At 38.1% G+C, this 16,492-nt stretch overlaps 1 protein-coding gene and 1 non-coding gene across 3 annotated transcripts; one reads left to right on the top strand and one right to left on the bottom strand.

Moving 5' to 3' along the window:
* Positions 1 to 255: 255 nt before the first annotated feature.
* Positions 256 to 16,252, bottom strand: lrrc28 (leucine rich repeat containing 28). Of its 2 annotated transcripts, NM_001292447.1 has the most exon segments (11): positions 256 to 714; positions 1,546 to 1,705; positions 3,160 to 3,265; positions 3,268 to 3,301; positions 4,611 to 4,713; positions 8,182 to 8,388; positions 13,719 to 13,856; positions 14,067 to 14,104; positions 14,368 to 14,408; positions 14,875 to 15,109; positions 16,205 to 16,229. In NM_001292447.1, coding segments are annotated over 10 exon segments (1,068 nt in total). In that variant the 5' UTR covers positions 15,043 to 15,109; positions 16,205 to 16,229; the 3' UTR covers positions 256 to 641.
* trnag-ccc lies at positions 2,244 to 2,316 on the top strand. Its single transcript has one exon. It is a non-coding gene; the product is annotated as a tRNA-Gly (tRNA).
* Positions 16,253 to 16,492: the final 240 nt, after the last annotated feature.

Below are 16,492 nucleotides of genomic sequence, written 5' to 3'. Positions count from 1 at the left end.
AGCATTTTATTTTCTGGCCATCCACCAACCCAAGATATATCTCAAATCACTGAATTGCTAACTTGCAATTCACTTATTGCAAACTGTTACATCACACGACTATTTCAGTCATTCACATGGAGATGGGAATAGTTCCAAACAGATAGTGAGGTCTAGGCTTCAATGATCAAAATAATGCAACAAAATAAACTGTAATATCCTAATATTCTGCATTCCACCAGGTACACAAATAACTTGGTATTTTTTTGCTTGCTTGACTTGTTATGAAAAAGTAGGTTTGGGTTTATTTTTGTTTTGTTCTTGAACTTACAATCACTTTCTGTCCAAGATAACAAACTTTGAATGCATGCCATGTCATGACGTTTCAAAAACTGCGATACAGTCACAGAAGTCTTAAGTTCAGGCATCTTCTCCAAAAGCCGACACCCCCCCAGAAAAATTCTGATTTGTAACAGCTTCCAGAGTGAATCAGAAGGGAGCTGTAAACATTTTATGCAGGGTTAGTGCAATCGGTCTTGCTGAATCTTCCCACAGAATCAACTTTGGAATATTTCGTACAACCTTTTTATTCATCAACTGCTCCAACCTTTGAAGAACTCTTCCAAATACAGGCAGAAGCTCAGTCTTCATCAAGCAACTGATCAGCTTAGCAGATCAAAATCCTCTCGGCACTTAATGGAACAGCAGTATGCTACGTAGCTTACCTGGGTCCTCCTAGAAAGACAGATCAGTCTTTAAAATTCATTGGAATTAGATCTAGGCGTATGAAATAATAAGAATAATAAGAGTAATAATCCTTGCATTTAATATAGTACCTTATCACATATTCGAGATGACTTAAAGCGCTTCACAGAATATACTGTAAAGTGTAGTGACTGTGTATTTTGTGGGCAAAACACAGCAGCCAATTGCACACAGCAGTGTTCCACAAAATAAACACTGGAAGTTTAAGTTTTCATATCCAAACACGACACACTGGTATAGATAGGAGGGAGCTAGTCAGGAATGAGGACCAATAAGTATGTAACACTTTATCTTGTTCACCCTCAACTTATTATTACAAATTATACCTGAGCAGTACTGTAACTAACGTGCATAACCCAGAGTTAATTTTAAGGTGTTTGTGGAGTACAGACATGATAAAGCAATTATCTTAAACAGACAAGACACAATTTTCCCTGACCTAACCAAGAACACAGAGGAAATCATGGTTTAATGATTCAGCTATTGGACAGCAAGAGGTCATCACAACAGCAATGTTACACGATTTATTTGAAAACTGCTTCTATAATGACATTTTGATCGATAAATGCTAAAGGCAAAACTTCACTTTAAGAATAGACTTCACCTTAAAAATGTGGAATTTGTTTTTCTATTGTCCCAGAAAGCACAAATACATTTGCCCCAATCAAAAAACTCGAGCCAGTTCGACTAAATTAACAAAAAAAAAGGTTATGCTGCCCTTTTGATGTTAATGTTTTTTTTACCTCACAGCATAACCCTCAACAGACATTCAAAGCGCAATACCAATTTCTTTCTAATTACCCATTATGCAAGCCAGCCATAGGGGTCTCTCTCAGGGGAAAATATTTAGGATAGACGATGGTAAACATAGCCTGGCTGCAGCGATGACAGTGTCCCAGTGGGTAGAATAGTAACTTGTACAAATTCCTAGGTAATGAGATTGGGGACAGGAGGTCCAGACCTATAGAATAAAAAAAATGCAAAAAGTCAGTGCAATAAATATCCTATTTAACATGGATTATTATTTTAAAGCATACTGATAAGAGGAACATGCAGGCCTTTAAACATTAGTTGTATTTGTTGGAAGTAAAAAAGAAAAAAGATAATAGATCTTTTTAAAAAATTCTTGACTACTGCTCAGTGCCTTTCCCTATCAGCAGAGTGGAAACAGTAACTTACTGTGTTGGGAATTGGGAACTATGGCTGCAATGCCCAAAACCATCCCCCCCCACACACACATGCGTCCAATCTTTCTATTGTGCAACACGCAGGCTGCATCCCCATTGTTTTCTTGAATTGGATAAAAGAGAATTTAACCTGCACCAAATCACTGCGGGAAGATTTTGTTTTGGAAGTTTCTATTTACAAAAGGAGGACTTTTCTTGACTTGTAATCAATGCATCATCGCTAGGGAATATTTTCTAAAAAATCTATTATTTCATTCATATCCATACAACTATGGATTGAGCTGTAAGTGTAAGTGTGTAGATGTTTCTTTTACATCTGTAGCTCAGTGGTTAGAGCACTCGCCTCCCAAGCGAGAGACCTGGGTTTGATTCCCGGTAGGGTGAAACCTTGGGCAAGTTTCTTTACTCCACACGCCTGGTAATAATCCCTCAAAAAAAATAATAAATTGGTCATTTCCATCCAGGACTGTTTGTGGGACACTGCTGTGTGCAATTGGCTGCCGCATTTTGCCCACAAATATACAGTCATTCACTTTAGTCTATTCTGTGAAGCGCTTTGAGACGTCTAGAAGACATGAGAAGCGCTATATCAAATGCAAGGATCATTATTATTATTATAACGAGTCAATTTAAAAACTCACACGTCCGTTTTGTGATTCAAATGTAGAAATTAGCCTAACATGAACTGCCTGAGTTCTCAATAGGGAACGATCAACAGCCAAGCACAGGTCACAATACCTGTTGCCTTCCTACTTATACAGCCAGGGAAAATTTGTTGACCAACTATTTTTTTTAAAAGCTGGGTTCTTTTGTCCAGATCTTTCTTCATTTTGGGTTCTTATGCCACCCCCCCCTCCCACCCCGCACTATTCCTTGGCCAGAAAATTGACAATTAGCTTACTCTTGGTCCTGTTCAACTCACTGGTTTCAAAAATAAGACTGTTAACCTCAATCCCAATTGTTCCCTCATGCCCCGTCCTCCCCTTCCCCATCAAGTCTCTGCTCCAGACTTGCGGGTAATAGCATAATGGAGAAGTACTTCAAAATGCTACAGAAGTGCGCTACTGGGCATCTCTATTGAAAGCACAATTAATATGATCAGTGGTTAAAAAAAATTATCTGAAAACAATGAAAGATTGCTCTTTTCGCCAGGTTAAGTTAACTAGAATGAATTTTCTTGCACATATCAATCTACATCTCTAAAAACTGCATTACTACTTAGACGTGCCTTTCTCAGATGCGCTGTAAAAAGTGTGAATTGTCCTCATGACCATTTCTTGAAGTGGCAGCACAATGTTACTTCCTGTCCCTATTTCCAGGACTTCATCTGGTATGTAATGCTTGGCTGTTCATGCACAGAGGAACCACAACTGTGGTTACATACGGAAAGAGGAGGGAAAGAAAACACACACGAAAAGTCATTGCAATCGTGAGGACACATTGTATTTGTAGTTTGTTATACAATTCTATATCCCACTGTTATATAAAACAAAGATTTCTAACAACCTACAGGGTGACCAAAAAGATATGATACCATTACAATGTTTAATAAATCTTAAGAGAATTTTTTTTAGATAATAAGATAGTTATCATGATCACCCTGTATTTACCCCATCTCTCTATGCCTTCTGTAAATAATACTGTATAACTGTAATTGTTGGCTTGATAGAAAATGAAAAAAATGTTATTTCAGCATTGATGTAGATGATTTTGTTATTCTACACTAAATTAAATTATGTATAATACTTTACAGCCTAAAAGTCTATCCAACATGAGCACCTTCATCTCCATGTAGGTAATATATCAATAAATAATAATTTCACAGCACAGTAACTTGAACTCCAATCAAATTAATGAAAATAATTTATTACAATGAATTATTTATTTCCTGTCTGATTCAAGCAGAGCATCCCGAATATACCGAAATGAAAATTAACCATCCATGTAATAAACAGAACATTGCAACATAGATGCTGTATTTTCATTTGTGTATGTTTACATCCTTTTCCTTAATATTTTAAAACAAATCAGAATGCAATTAAAGGAACAACACCAAAATACTATCACCACACTATACAGTAAATCCTGTGAAATGCTTTGTGACGTTCTCCAAAAGTAAAAGGCGTTATATGAAATGCATGGACTATTATTTATTGTTTCCATCATGTTCCATGGAGAAATAATTAAGACATGTAAAGTATCACGATGTTTTTATCTTTGTGATTTCCCCAAATGCTAAGACCTCTGTGGACATGACTATAGTTTCCTCTATCGCTCAAGCCTTTTAATTCCAAAAATCCATTCATCCACTCTTTAAACTATTATATAGTCTCATGTTCTGAAAAGGCACACAAGCATAAATTACATTAATTTCTAAGAGTACGTGATTTCAGAATTCTCTCCCATTCGCTACTAAAAACAAGAAATGGTTGTCATTGATTGAATAGAGTAAGATAAGCAAAACTGAGGCTTAATAGCTAGAAGAGGTTAGCTCTCTGGTTGCTTTTAATACATGTGGCATATTGAATACATCCACTCTTACTACGTAACTATGACAATTATAATTTATTATTACTCAGGTAATAGTTTATACATTAAGCAATATCAATGGTAGTTGTATTACATGTATTTACTGCATATCATGATTAAAAAGATAATGGAAAGCAAAATTGCTCTTACCCACTACAGCCAAGAACTTTGTTGTATAGATAAGATGGCAGTCCGTACAGTTGCAAATTGTTATCTACATAAATATATTGTAGCTCTGGCGAACGTCCTAGGTCTAAAAAAAATTAAACCTTTTTATTATTTAGAATGAACTAAACAAATTAACAATAGACAATTTAACTCAGAACTTCAAAATATAGTCACATGGGCCTTGATCCTAAATTCAATTCATTGGGGTGTAAAAAAAATTATATTCTCAATATTCTCTCAGGCAACACTGTTTCATAGAATGCTTGATTAACAATGGGTGAGGTTGCATGCGGTGAAGATGTACAGTAGTTTTGTGCATCTACTCCAACCTGACTATGCTACTGAACAGGCCAGATGCTTCCCCATAGGTGTCAGGTAAATTGAAGGGAGAGTTGTTAAGAGTTGTTGATATTTGAGCATTTCTTTATGCTTCATAAGCAGGCGAATCAAGAAAAGCATTGCCATAAACCTGAAAGTTTATTGCTCACTTTTCTGTACTTGATATGTGGTCCAAATATGGCAACAAAAATAAAAAGGTGCATTATATTAAGAGTCCCCAATCAATTCATGAGTATAGGTAGCACTTAGTCATACAGATCATTGAAGGCCCAGATTTGATACTTGTGTCAAAAAAGTCTCAGCCCAGGCAATGTTCGATATGCCACAATACATATGTTTGGACTTACAGTCCCAAATCCCACTACCCAAATCAAACTGAGTTCAATTCCAGGCAGGGCGAAACCTGGGGCAAGTTTCCTTACTCCACACGCCTGATAATAATCCCTCCAAAAAACAAAACAATAATAAATTGGTCATTTTCAATCCACGACGGTTTGTGGGACACTGCTGTGCGCAATTGGCTGCCGCGTTCGCTCACAAATATACAGTCAATTCACTTTACAGTATATTCTGTGAAGCGCTTTGGGACGTCTGGAAGACGTGAAAAGCGCTAAATCAAATGCAAGGATTATTATTATTATTATTATAACTTACATAAATCACTATTCAAACAACCAATGCTCAAAGTGGGAAATTTTTCAGTCTTGAACTATGACAATACTATACTCTATAAAAGTTGTTTTTTTTACCTCGGGTGTTATAACTTTTAAATCAAAACAGTTTAGGTAAACTTCTACCGTTCTGATTACCAAGTACGATTTAAGAAAGTTGCCCAAATTGTCTGCTAAGTAGGAGAGCTGAAAATCTTTTTTTGTCTCTCCCCATTTCCTCCTAACCTTCAAATAGCACGTGAGAACATTATACACTGCTGAGCCTCCTCTCTTAATTGATTTCTTGTCGTCTAAGCCTCATTATGTAAATGCTGGAACTGCTACTGAAGTCGCCAATTAAATTTCTGAATTGGACCTAAGGTCGCAAACTAAATTCCGTCCTTAAATCTTTAAGAGACCAATAGCAACTCAAATTTTTTTAAAAACACTTTCTGCACATTTGCATTACTGATAACTAATACTAGGATTTTATACAGTGGCATGTCAGGCAGGAGGTAAATTGAAGGGAGAGTTCTGTTGCTTGACCATTCGTTTCTCCATGCTTCAGATTAATAGGGGCCAATGCATGATCAAATAATAGTCAACATAATCTCCCAATGTAAACAAAAATATACAACCCCAGTGACAAGATTAGGCTGAACAAGGAACAATAGAGTATTGAAAATTGATATGGCCAAACATTAATCCTGAAATGGACAATTGTTATGCAACATTCCATTGTGCACTTTTACAAAATTCGAAAAAGCACCAATATCACTATCAACTCACTGAAGCACTTTTTATTATTCTAAGCATTTCTTACTTTGACATATTTTGGATTTGTTATAATAAAAGAGGAACAGGCTTGATGTCTTTTAGCGATTTAAATGGAGTCGATACCAAAAGCCATGTTGATTCCCGAGATACATATTAACCCTCAATAAAAATCTTCTGCCCAAAGCAAAATCCATGCATGGCTTATAAGGTCATTCAGTCCTTTAAAATGCTTCATCATTGAAGGAGACTATGGTGACCAGATACTGTACGTACATACTAGGCACAGATATTAACCTAGAATCATCCATCATTCTAGCCTTAATAAGTCCAACTTAATTTGGGTTTACTGAATCTAGAAGAGTTCTTTCCAGTCTCGTAGTTAAGATCTTGCGACCACTATTAATCAAGGAGGCAGCCCTTAGGCGACTGTATTTTACCAGTTTCTTTGATCTAAGAAGCAGGCTAATAAAGGTTAATGTGGGTGAATTGGGAAGATGATACTTCTTCTTAAATACCCTTATGAAGCTGTGTGCCATTTCATCCGCTCAATTTTACAAAGACTGTCTGACTACCCTTCTGACTTAGCTGATACAATCAACTTCAACTGCAACTGGTCCTTTAACATTAAACTATCTTCATGTTGTGAGTTCTGAGTGAAAAATTTAACATAAAGCAACCGTAAACCCACTATACTAGAGTTAATGTTGCGACACCTAAATCAATTAGTATAAGATCTCTAAAAGCTAAAGTAAACTGTAAAGGATTTGATGTATTTCCCACATTCATACATTTAATAGCTAAAAATTATTCAAAAAAACACTTCTGTAACTGGTGTGAATTAACAGGGAAGGGCACATCTGTGTGGGCAAGATGCTTTCACAGAAATTAGATTAATACTGAGCAACATTTACTTTTTCAGATCAAGTGTTACACACCCTTGGGTAGATTCTAAAAAAGAGTGTTCTAATAAACAAATACATGCTGAAAAAGCCCTGTAGGGAGAGATAAGCTCTGTACATATCCAAGTGAAATTTATACTCAAGAGAGTGAAATGGAGAATTTTTCTTATTAGAATTATGAATTGATTGAGATAAAAGTCAGAACACCTTGGGGAGGAATTTAGATTGGGATGGAAGCCAATGAAAGCCTCAAGGAGCTGTGTAAATGGAAAAATCAGCTAAACCTAAAAGTTCTCTGATTCAGTTAACTGATTTGATGCCAAAATCCATGATAGAAATTCAATGGCATGTTACTGTTGGCTCAAATAGATATGAGTCTGAAACAGTTTCAGATACCACAATGAAAGGATGTTAAACCTGAAGACTGTGACTGAAAGGTGCCATTGTTAAAACAATGTGACTTAAGTGACTCAAACGAGTTGGTAATAGCAATGCAACTGCTGAAGGAACAAATTTTCTATCTAGAGAATTACATAGACATGACATTAGGGGTATATCCTGCCACTCTCCCACCTTCTGAATCTTTGAGTTAAATAACAATAATCCTTGCATTTGTTATTTTAATTAAATATAACTCATGGGTGTGCTTACGCTTGGAATACTATATTTAGTTTGGACACCTTACATTACCTTACATTCGTACATTAATGTAGGGAACTGGAGTATTAGGGAAAAAATTGACAAGGATTATTAAAAGCTTACAATCACTAATGCATTTGCTAATTTATGGCCTCCTTTGCTGAAGGCTTTGAATCTAATTTTTCATTCTAATTCTTTGGGTACGGTGTGTAAAAAAAATGACTAAACAGTACTGTACTTCAAACTCACCTAACGGTAAACATTTCAAACTGTTGCCAGCTACAGAGAGTTCGTTCAAGTTGGGAAGCAAGCAAATCTGTCTGGGTAAAACTTCAAGGTTGTTCAGATCAGCCGTCAAATACTGCAGAGAAAAGCATAAATGAAGCCTCTCTGGCAACGCAGTCAAGCAATTGGTTGAGACGTCAAGAGTTCGCAGTTCCCTCAGATCTCCGATTTCTGGTGGGAGAAGGAGGAGGGAAGGGGGAAAATTTACTTGCCAGCATAAACTGTTCAAACAATAGAAATTGGTTCACATTACACATTTCAGCTCATCTGTCACACTTGGTTACTTGACACAACAGAGAAACAGGTTAGTAGCACCACTTGCTTAGAAGAGTGCAACAAATTCCAAAGCAAACAAATCAACAATCTGAATTAAAACTGAATGTGTTTTGGGAAATTTTCTAGCATGGACACTTCTCTTCAGTTATATATTTATAAATAAAGTAACCTCATTGGTCTCATTAATCACTAAAAATGTGTGCAAGTCATTTCCATTGCCTTCCTTTTTCAGGAAAATTGCCATTGCTTGATTTTTCTTCCTTGTCCACATCTGGTGAATATGGATGCAAAGTCATGTCCAAGGAGTCCTGGCTTGAATCTCTACACGAGAGCACAATTTTGCTGTCAGGCACAGAAATAAAAGACATCTTAAATAATAAAAATATAAAAGGATCCTTCACTTTAAGCAGTTATTTCTGAACAAACAAAATAGACTCATGACCCAGAAAAAGGTGTACAAAATGTTGCTATACCTCTCCTCAAACACCTAATTTGAGCATGTTTTATCTGGGCATTGGGTTTGTGTGTCCTTGAGGCTGCAAAAAAGATAGAAAAGAATCTGGCAGAGCGCAAAGTTGAAGCTATTCAATGCCAGATGTTCCAGATTGACACTGCCAAAGTGAATTGAAAATCTGAAAAACAGCTGAGGCCTGAAATTCTACCTAGTCTTACAATACAATACAACATTACATTTGTATAGCGCCTTTCACGTCATGAGGACATCCCAAGGCGCTAATCTTAGCATGGTTGGTCATTTCGTCTTAAATATGAGCTCTTGCAGAACTGTGAAATATTGCCAAAGCTTATTTTCTGTAATTACTAAAAGGAACAGAATTCAAGAATTTTTCACAATTATGTACCATCTTAATTTTAAAGACAAAGGGTTTAAAGTTAAGACAAAGTGAGATTTGGGGCCTCCAATATTTTCAAATAAGATCGATCAAAGTCTTGATGGGCGAGAATTTTTTTTGCAAGGCATTCTTAATTTCAAAATGATACAATCTAATCTACAACAACAAATTGCGTTGATATAAGCGAAACTCCCTTCACGTCGAGAGGACGTCCCAAGGTGCCGGATCTAATTATTAACATGGCTGAACTCCGTTTTCAAAAATCGAATCCCAGTTAGAACCAAATACATAAACAATAATTTCCAGCTAACAATGATCACATTCCACAACCCTATTCCATAATTCAGACATCTATATGAATAGGGTTTTAAGATTGAAAATGTAGTTTAATACTTAATGTCTATTTTAAAATGCTGTTTATGTATTTTCTAATCCAAGTCAATGGAACCATTAAGAGTTGAAAGCCTAGCCATTGAGAGCTTATTCACATGGTGATTTGGTATATAAAAAGCTATGGCATTGATGTAGTTTTGTCTCTCGTGCATAGTTTTAGTAAATGTACTTACTCCACCTACTGGCAAAAAAAATTCCACCATTCATATTTTATTTTAAATATTCATTGTTATCATCGACAACTCATATTCTACATTTTTTAATTGGCGAAATCTACTTAAGATCAGCATTTTCTCCATAAAATAATCCATCAAGACAAAATTTTGGTGATGAGAAAAGTAATCAAAGATTGTACCACATTAATATAGAAGGATTATTATCTCGTGTTTCAAAGGGTGAAAATTGGGGAAAAACAGATTCATTAAGAGGATAACTATACATGTGAAACAAAGAGGGTAAAGTACAGACAGAACAATTTCCTTTGCTGTCAGACTCATCACTGTTGAAAGGATGTGATCTTATTCATTAACGATCTGTGAGCAAGAGAAGTGGAAGTCTGGTTATGATTCTCAGGAAGTCTGCTGGGGTGGAAGAGAACCATGGCAGGATAGAGTGTATCGCATAAACACAAGTTGATAACAAGGTCAGTTTTACATTACAGTAAGTCTGGCTCTTTGTATGTTTTGCATCAGCATTTACATGCTCTTGTGCGCCAAGCTAAGTAACTTCGGCATTTTTTCCCACAGGAAATTGCTCCTGACTTTCATATTACTGCAGATACAGCATCATAAACAACAGCTCCTGACATTATTAGATAGTACAAATAGTGAAAATGACCATCTCTAAAACCAAAAGTGGCATCTGGATATCATAAGTAGCCTCTTAATAGCAAATTTGTGTGGAATTTCAAATCAACTCCTCTATAATCCTTTCTCAATTGTTATTCTTTACAGCAAAATCAACTGGTTATCTGTAGGAAGTATGGGGGGCGGAAGCGGGAAATAGGAAAAATAATACATAATTAAAGCATTGCAGCAGTGGATGTTTAACTATAAAAGTTTCTGAACTTTAGGTTTGAATTAATTCACAGGGATTTTCCAAGGGGAAAGTTTGCATTCCAAGTTTAGACTCTCAGAGGCACACACCATTCCTGCACTGTCAAAATACTCCTGTATATGAGAACCACATTCCAAACCCAGATATGCTACCTAAACATGGACATTCCTTGTGAATGAGTACTCTCTTCCTTGAGGGATGCATCTTACTTAACTAATTCTGGAGAGTACTAGGCATAGGTTAGCAAGAGCCTAGGTTTAACCAGCTAGAACTTCATTGAAAGTATCGTCTGGCAAGCTTTCCTCTGTTTTTACCATTAGGAACACCCTACAGGATTCTTCCTTCATTTCAATCACCCTCTTACTATGCTTTGGGTTTCCTAAAATTTTCTAAAGAAGACATAGTAAGGTGTGTGCTGACAAAATCTCTTTACAACTTTGGTCAAAAAGAGAGACACATTTCTCAGGGAATGAGACTGAAATTGGTTTATCTCACCAAAAGAGATGGAATACTCATCTGCTAGTAAGGCTGGGTAACACCAATCAATTTTACCAACAATGACAGCCAAACTTAACACTCGTGGTCAGGCTTATGACTCAAACTAGTAACCATCCGGTTAGAAAACTAAGGTTGTTCATGTCAGAGTGGAATGATTAGAATAAAATTTATTTTCATTTAAACCATGATAAGAGATTAGTGCTGCTGCTAGCCATATATTTCAAATTCATCTCACTTTATATAAAACCACGGATTCTTAAATCAGCCTTTCATATCTTTTAATCTACTACTTGCACACATCTTCAAAGCACGTCTACGTGAAGCTTTTCCCGGCTCATATTAAGCATATTGAGCCATCAAAAGCCTCAAAACCTACTGTAGGCGTAAACTCTTTGAAAGATCTCATGAATATTTTCAGTCACTGGCATTTTAAAAGGTTCCTTTCATTTACAGGGAAAATCAATAGCACTATTTTCAGAAGGAGAGCATTGTCAGCTTGTACAAAGTCAATACAATTGCATAATTCCACTTCAGTTATTTCCTTGTATTGCCTAAGGTAAAATTCAAGGAGGGAATGGAAGAGAAACACATCCACAATCCACAAGACAACATACCTACCGACCCAGGTAATACTCCAATATTTACAAATCATGTGCAAACCTCAATATAGTATTAGTGGTGGTTCCAACCTCTCCTCATCATTTAAACACCTTTACAATCAAATAAAACTATATTATGCTGCATCATGTCTGCCCTCTAGTGGCCTGACATGTTAGTATTTATTATGAAAACAGCACGTTAACATTTTAGGTGAGTTGAACCTGACTGCTCCAAGTGAACACATTACTCAGGCCAGAAATGAGAGCTATTCTGTGACTTCATGGTCAGTCATGGAGCTGAAATATTTTTTTTTAATCTCAATTTTATTTCCCTGCTAATTTTGAGTGTCGCCTGGATTGTCAGCTGAAAGTCCCAATGTGGGGCTTCATCCCACAACGTTCTTACTCAGAGGCAAAGAGTGCTACAAACTGTGCCAGAATGGCACCTTGATCCCCAGAACAGTCTGAAATGCACCACTGCAGTTAAATGGAACCCCTCTGAAATGAGGTTGAGAAGGGATATGATTCTGAAAGGTATGATGGATAAAACCCACAAAATGTACACTCAATTCATGTTACAGTCTATTCTGTGAAGCGCTTTGAGACGTATCGAAAACGTGATAAGGCGCAATATCAAATGCAAGGATTATTATCATAAATAGCAAATATCTGCGCTAGTTAGTGAATTGGTAACTGGGGACACAAGTCTAGGATTGTTGTTAGAAGAGTGTGCGTGTGTGTGTGTGGAGGGGGGAAGGAGATCAGAAGTGGTTGCAATCAGGAAGTTATTAGAAAGTGAAATAATTTGCCATGAGAAGCTATGGAGGCCAGAACCATAACAACATTTGAAAAAGAATTGGATAAATTCTTGAAGAAGAATATAGATTCCCTTTTCATATTTCCCTTTACAATGTTCTCTCATCATTACTGCCACAATCTTCCAAGCAAAAAGTAGACTAAGATGAACTGCAGAACTCACTACTGTAGGCCTGCTGCTGATTGACAGATGAGTTAGGACAGGCTTCTCCCTACGTTGATGCAATGTGATACTTTTGGTTTAACCGGCAGCTAGTTTCCTTTCAACATGGACCAACAGCAAGACAATTAGGATACGTCTCTTAAGAAGCCTAGAACCTAGCCTACACTGAACTATAATCAAAAAAATACAGTATATGTTCTGCTGCTCTCAGGGCATCATGAGGTTCGAAGTTTACCATCAATTCCAGTGAAGTCATGTCAATGTCTCTGTACATGTGGCTCTTTGAATTTCAGGAAGCTGCTTCGCATAGATATCATTCCAACTAATGATATATATTTCTGTAGGACACAATTCTCATGTAAGGATAAGTGAATGCTTACCATGATTCATCCATACAGTTTGGTCCTATTATAATGGAGTAGTTGGGGTCCATAAATTCGCAACCAGCTTTATAATGGAGACGTTTGCTGTTTGGCACTTGTGCATTCACTGTATGTGAGAGCAGAAAGACAACTGCTTCAAAATGCCGCCTTGTACATGGGAAGCCAAAGAAAGTGGCCAACTTCTGGGCCATCAAGTCACTGCTGAAGTCAGGCATGCTGGAAAGGCTAGAGCCAAGCTGCTGACCCGGACGTTGGGACATTTTTTAGTTTACAGGAATCCAATTTTCAGGGTATTTGTTTGTTGCATTGGTGATGGGTAATTTTGAAATGGGACGAGTTCCACCTTTGTCAGATGCTGATTTGCAAGATCAGTACTAAAGAGGAAAGGAAACACCACCATACCTGTTGTTTGGTTTGAATTTACCTGACCAAATTTTGCAGTTAAAACCTGTAGTTATTGCCTCACCTGGTGGTAAGAACTTGAGCTGGTTATTGGCTAGACGCAAGTGCCGAAGAGCTCTCAACTGACCAATTTCAGGGCAGAGAATTTCCAATGCATTGTTCGTAAGATCCAGGGATTGAAGCTTAACCAGGGCACCAATGGCTTGTGGAGAGAGAGAGAGAGAGAGAGAGAGATGAATAGTGACTACATTTTCACAAATAACTCATATTAATTGCAAATTGATATAAATTGCTTTAGAAACACTGTAAGGAATTTAACTATAACAGAGCTACAATCTGGTGAACAAATATTGGCAGGAGTAAACAGATTAGCATTCTTGCTTCCCAACAGCATTCTGTGAATCATTCTTACCTTCAGGAATAACTATTATATTATTCGAATGCAAGTATCTAGGAGGAAGAAAAAAAAAGTTTCATCTTAGTTCAGAAAATCATAAGTTAATACATCTGTGGATTTACTACATGATACAATTACAATGTACAATTACAAACTTCTTAAATTCAGCAGTTTGTTTGGTTTATAATTAACTCCATCACTACACACACACACGGCAGAGTTAATGGTGATGGCAACCAAGTCATGATTGTCAGTCAGAGATAAATTCTCCTGTGATGATGTCAAGGCGATAGACGAAACAGTTAAGCGAACTCACAATTCAATGAGGTTTGGAAGTTTCTGTGCAAGATTTTCTGGCTGAAAAGGGAAAAAGAAACTGCAATTAATTTATAAAGGTGTCCAACTTTTAGCACATTGAAAGATTGATATAAGCATAGAAGATCTAGGCTTTTATCAACCAATGCACCTTGATCACGCCTTAAACTCAGCTACAGCTCCCCATCATATCCTTTGCATGTGCGCTGGGAAAGCGGAAGCATTTCATTGGTTGGGATTTTATACCTCCTGCACTGCATTTTAATGTTTTCTGTACTTAGATAGCAAAATCAACACATTCTAGCAAATTAATCTCTAAAGATTTTATGTTCTCTCTAGTTACCGTGATCTAAACTAATGTGATGGTTTTTCTGAATTTTCTGAATTTTCTGTATTTGGTGGGCATCAAGCACAGTGAAATTAACAAAATATGGCCTTTCAAGCAACTCTTGAAAAAATAATTTATTTTAGCATAAGTAACTCCTAACAAAAACAGCAGCAAACATACCAGTGTTATTAGTGAATTCCTCTTCATGTACAAGCGTTCCAAGTATTGCAAGCCATCATCTTTCAATAACTCCTGGGGAAATTTATGCAAATTCCGGTAATTGAGAAACAGATTTCTGTGTTTCTCCAGCTTGGCCACCAAGACAGTCTCCCAAAGGTCAGAGTTCATGATTTTAAACCATTTGACCAACTCTCACAAGGTCAACAATGCACGATGGTCTCTTGAAAGTGGGTTCCTGGGACGGAAAAGGAGAAAGAAAAAATAACACTATCGAGGAGTAGCGACATAATGTTTTCAGCGTATCTTGATAACAAAAAGGAGTTACATAATAGCATATAGCAGGGATATTGACCTGCTTGCTCCCAGACATCAGTAATGACACTTTTTAATTTGGGTAGTGTGTTTTTAATAGGTGGGTGGAGGAAAAAGTGTTTAGAATCTCCTCTCTCTCTCCCTCACTGCCCCAATAATTAAAAGGAAGCCTACACTCTACTCTGAATCCACACCAGGGGAACACAATTTACATAGGGGGTAAATATTAAGGAGAATGGGTTACCAGGAAGGGTAGTCGAGGTCAGGACCCGAGAGTCAATCAAGAAACAGTTTGAGTGCTGGAATGGGGATATGGTCAGGTGTGCATTCTGGAAGGATTAGATCAGACGGGGTGATCTGAACCTCTCCTGTGATATCCAAAACACCGATAAAAGCGAGAGTCGGGTGTGGAGTGGTGGTGGGTGGGGGTGGGGGGGTGGGGAGGGAATCCGTCATTTCAATTCCAGTTTCAAACGTGCGAGACCAGCTCCCGCCGTGGACTCCGAAGCGCCGCGACAACCGGCGCATTTTAGCCTCGGAAGGAAAAGCGTCGCGGACCGCGCCGGCGAGTGACGTGCGGCGTTCCCCGTGCCGCAGAACGGCCGAGTCCCGTTCGCTGTACAGCGCAGTATATTCCTTGGAGGCGCTTTGGGGGCGTCCGGAAGAGCTGATGAGGGGTTGTATCGAATGCAAAGATTATTATTAGTATTATTATAATAAGTGACACCTGCACAATATTGCACTGTGACGGTGTGGGGTGGTTTGGGGTGTGTGTGTGTGTGTGGGGGGGGGGGGGGAGGGGTGGGGCCCGCTGCTCTGGTCAAGTTCCTTGTTGAACCTCGGGGTGGAATACACAGACAATTAAAGCCCGTGACCTGAGGCTGGGGAGGAGCAGGCGGGGGAGGAGAAGGAGTCGCCGGGGCCCAAAGCAACGGGACATATCCGCGGCGTCTCTTTTAAAAAAAACACAGGACAGAGCCCTGAGCTCTGCGCCGCGCACCGCTCGCTCTGTACTCACCATGACAGCCACTCGCTGCTGCCAGACAACCCCGCAAACCCGCTCCTCATTGGCGCTCGTCCGCGCCTCACATCCCCAGCAAGCAGCACGCCCATTGGTCAGCCCGAGCAAAGGGGGCGGGCGGGTTGGGCTTCCCGTTGCGTGCTGGGAAATGTAGTTCTGTGTCCAATAATATTAATAATAATAATCCTTGCATTTGATATAGCGCTTTTCACGTCGGGAGGACGTCCCAAAGCGCTTCACAGAATAGACTGTAAAGTGAATTGACTGTATATTTGTGGGCGAACG

Source organism: Callorhinchus milii, unplaced genomic scaffold (genome assembly GCF_018977255.1).
Source record: "Callorhinchus milii isolate IMCB2004 unplaced genomic scaffold, IMCB_Cmil_1.0 Scaffold26, whole genome shotgun sequence".
Classification (NCBI taxonomy): Eukaryota; Metazoa; Chordata; class Chondrichthyes; order Chimaeriformes; family Callorhinchidae; genus Callorhinchus; species Callorhinchus milii.
The sequence above is the reverse complement of the archived record's forward strand: the minus strand, read 5'-3'. Positions and strand labels throughout refer to the sequence as shown.

Excerpts from the sequence above, each read along its gene's own strand:
- lrrc28 (XM_042344001.1), bottom strand. The coding sequence starts at position 15,042 with ATGAACTCTGACCTTTGGGAGACTGTCTTGGTGGCCAAGCTGGAGAAA. Across the intron at positions 14,409-14,874 it reads GGAATTCACTAATAACACTG|CCAGAAAATCTTGCACAGAA; the intron begins GTATGTTTGCTG and ends TTCCCTTTTCAG. Across the intron at positions 3,277-4,614 it reads CAACAAAGTTCTTGGCTGTA|CCAAGCATTACATACCAGAT; the intron begins GTGGGTAAGAGC and ends GTGCATGAACAG.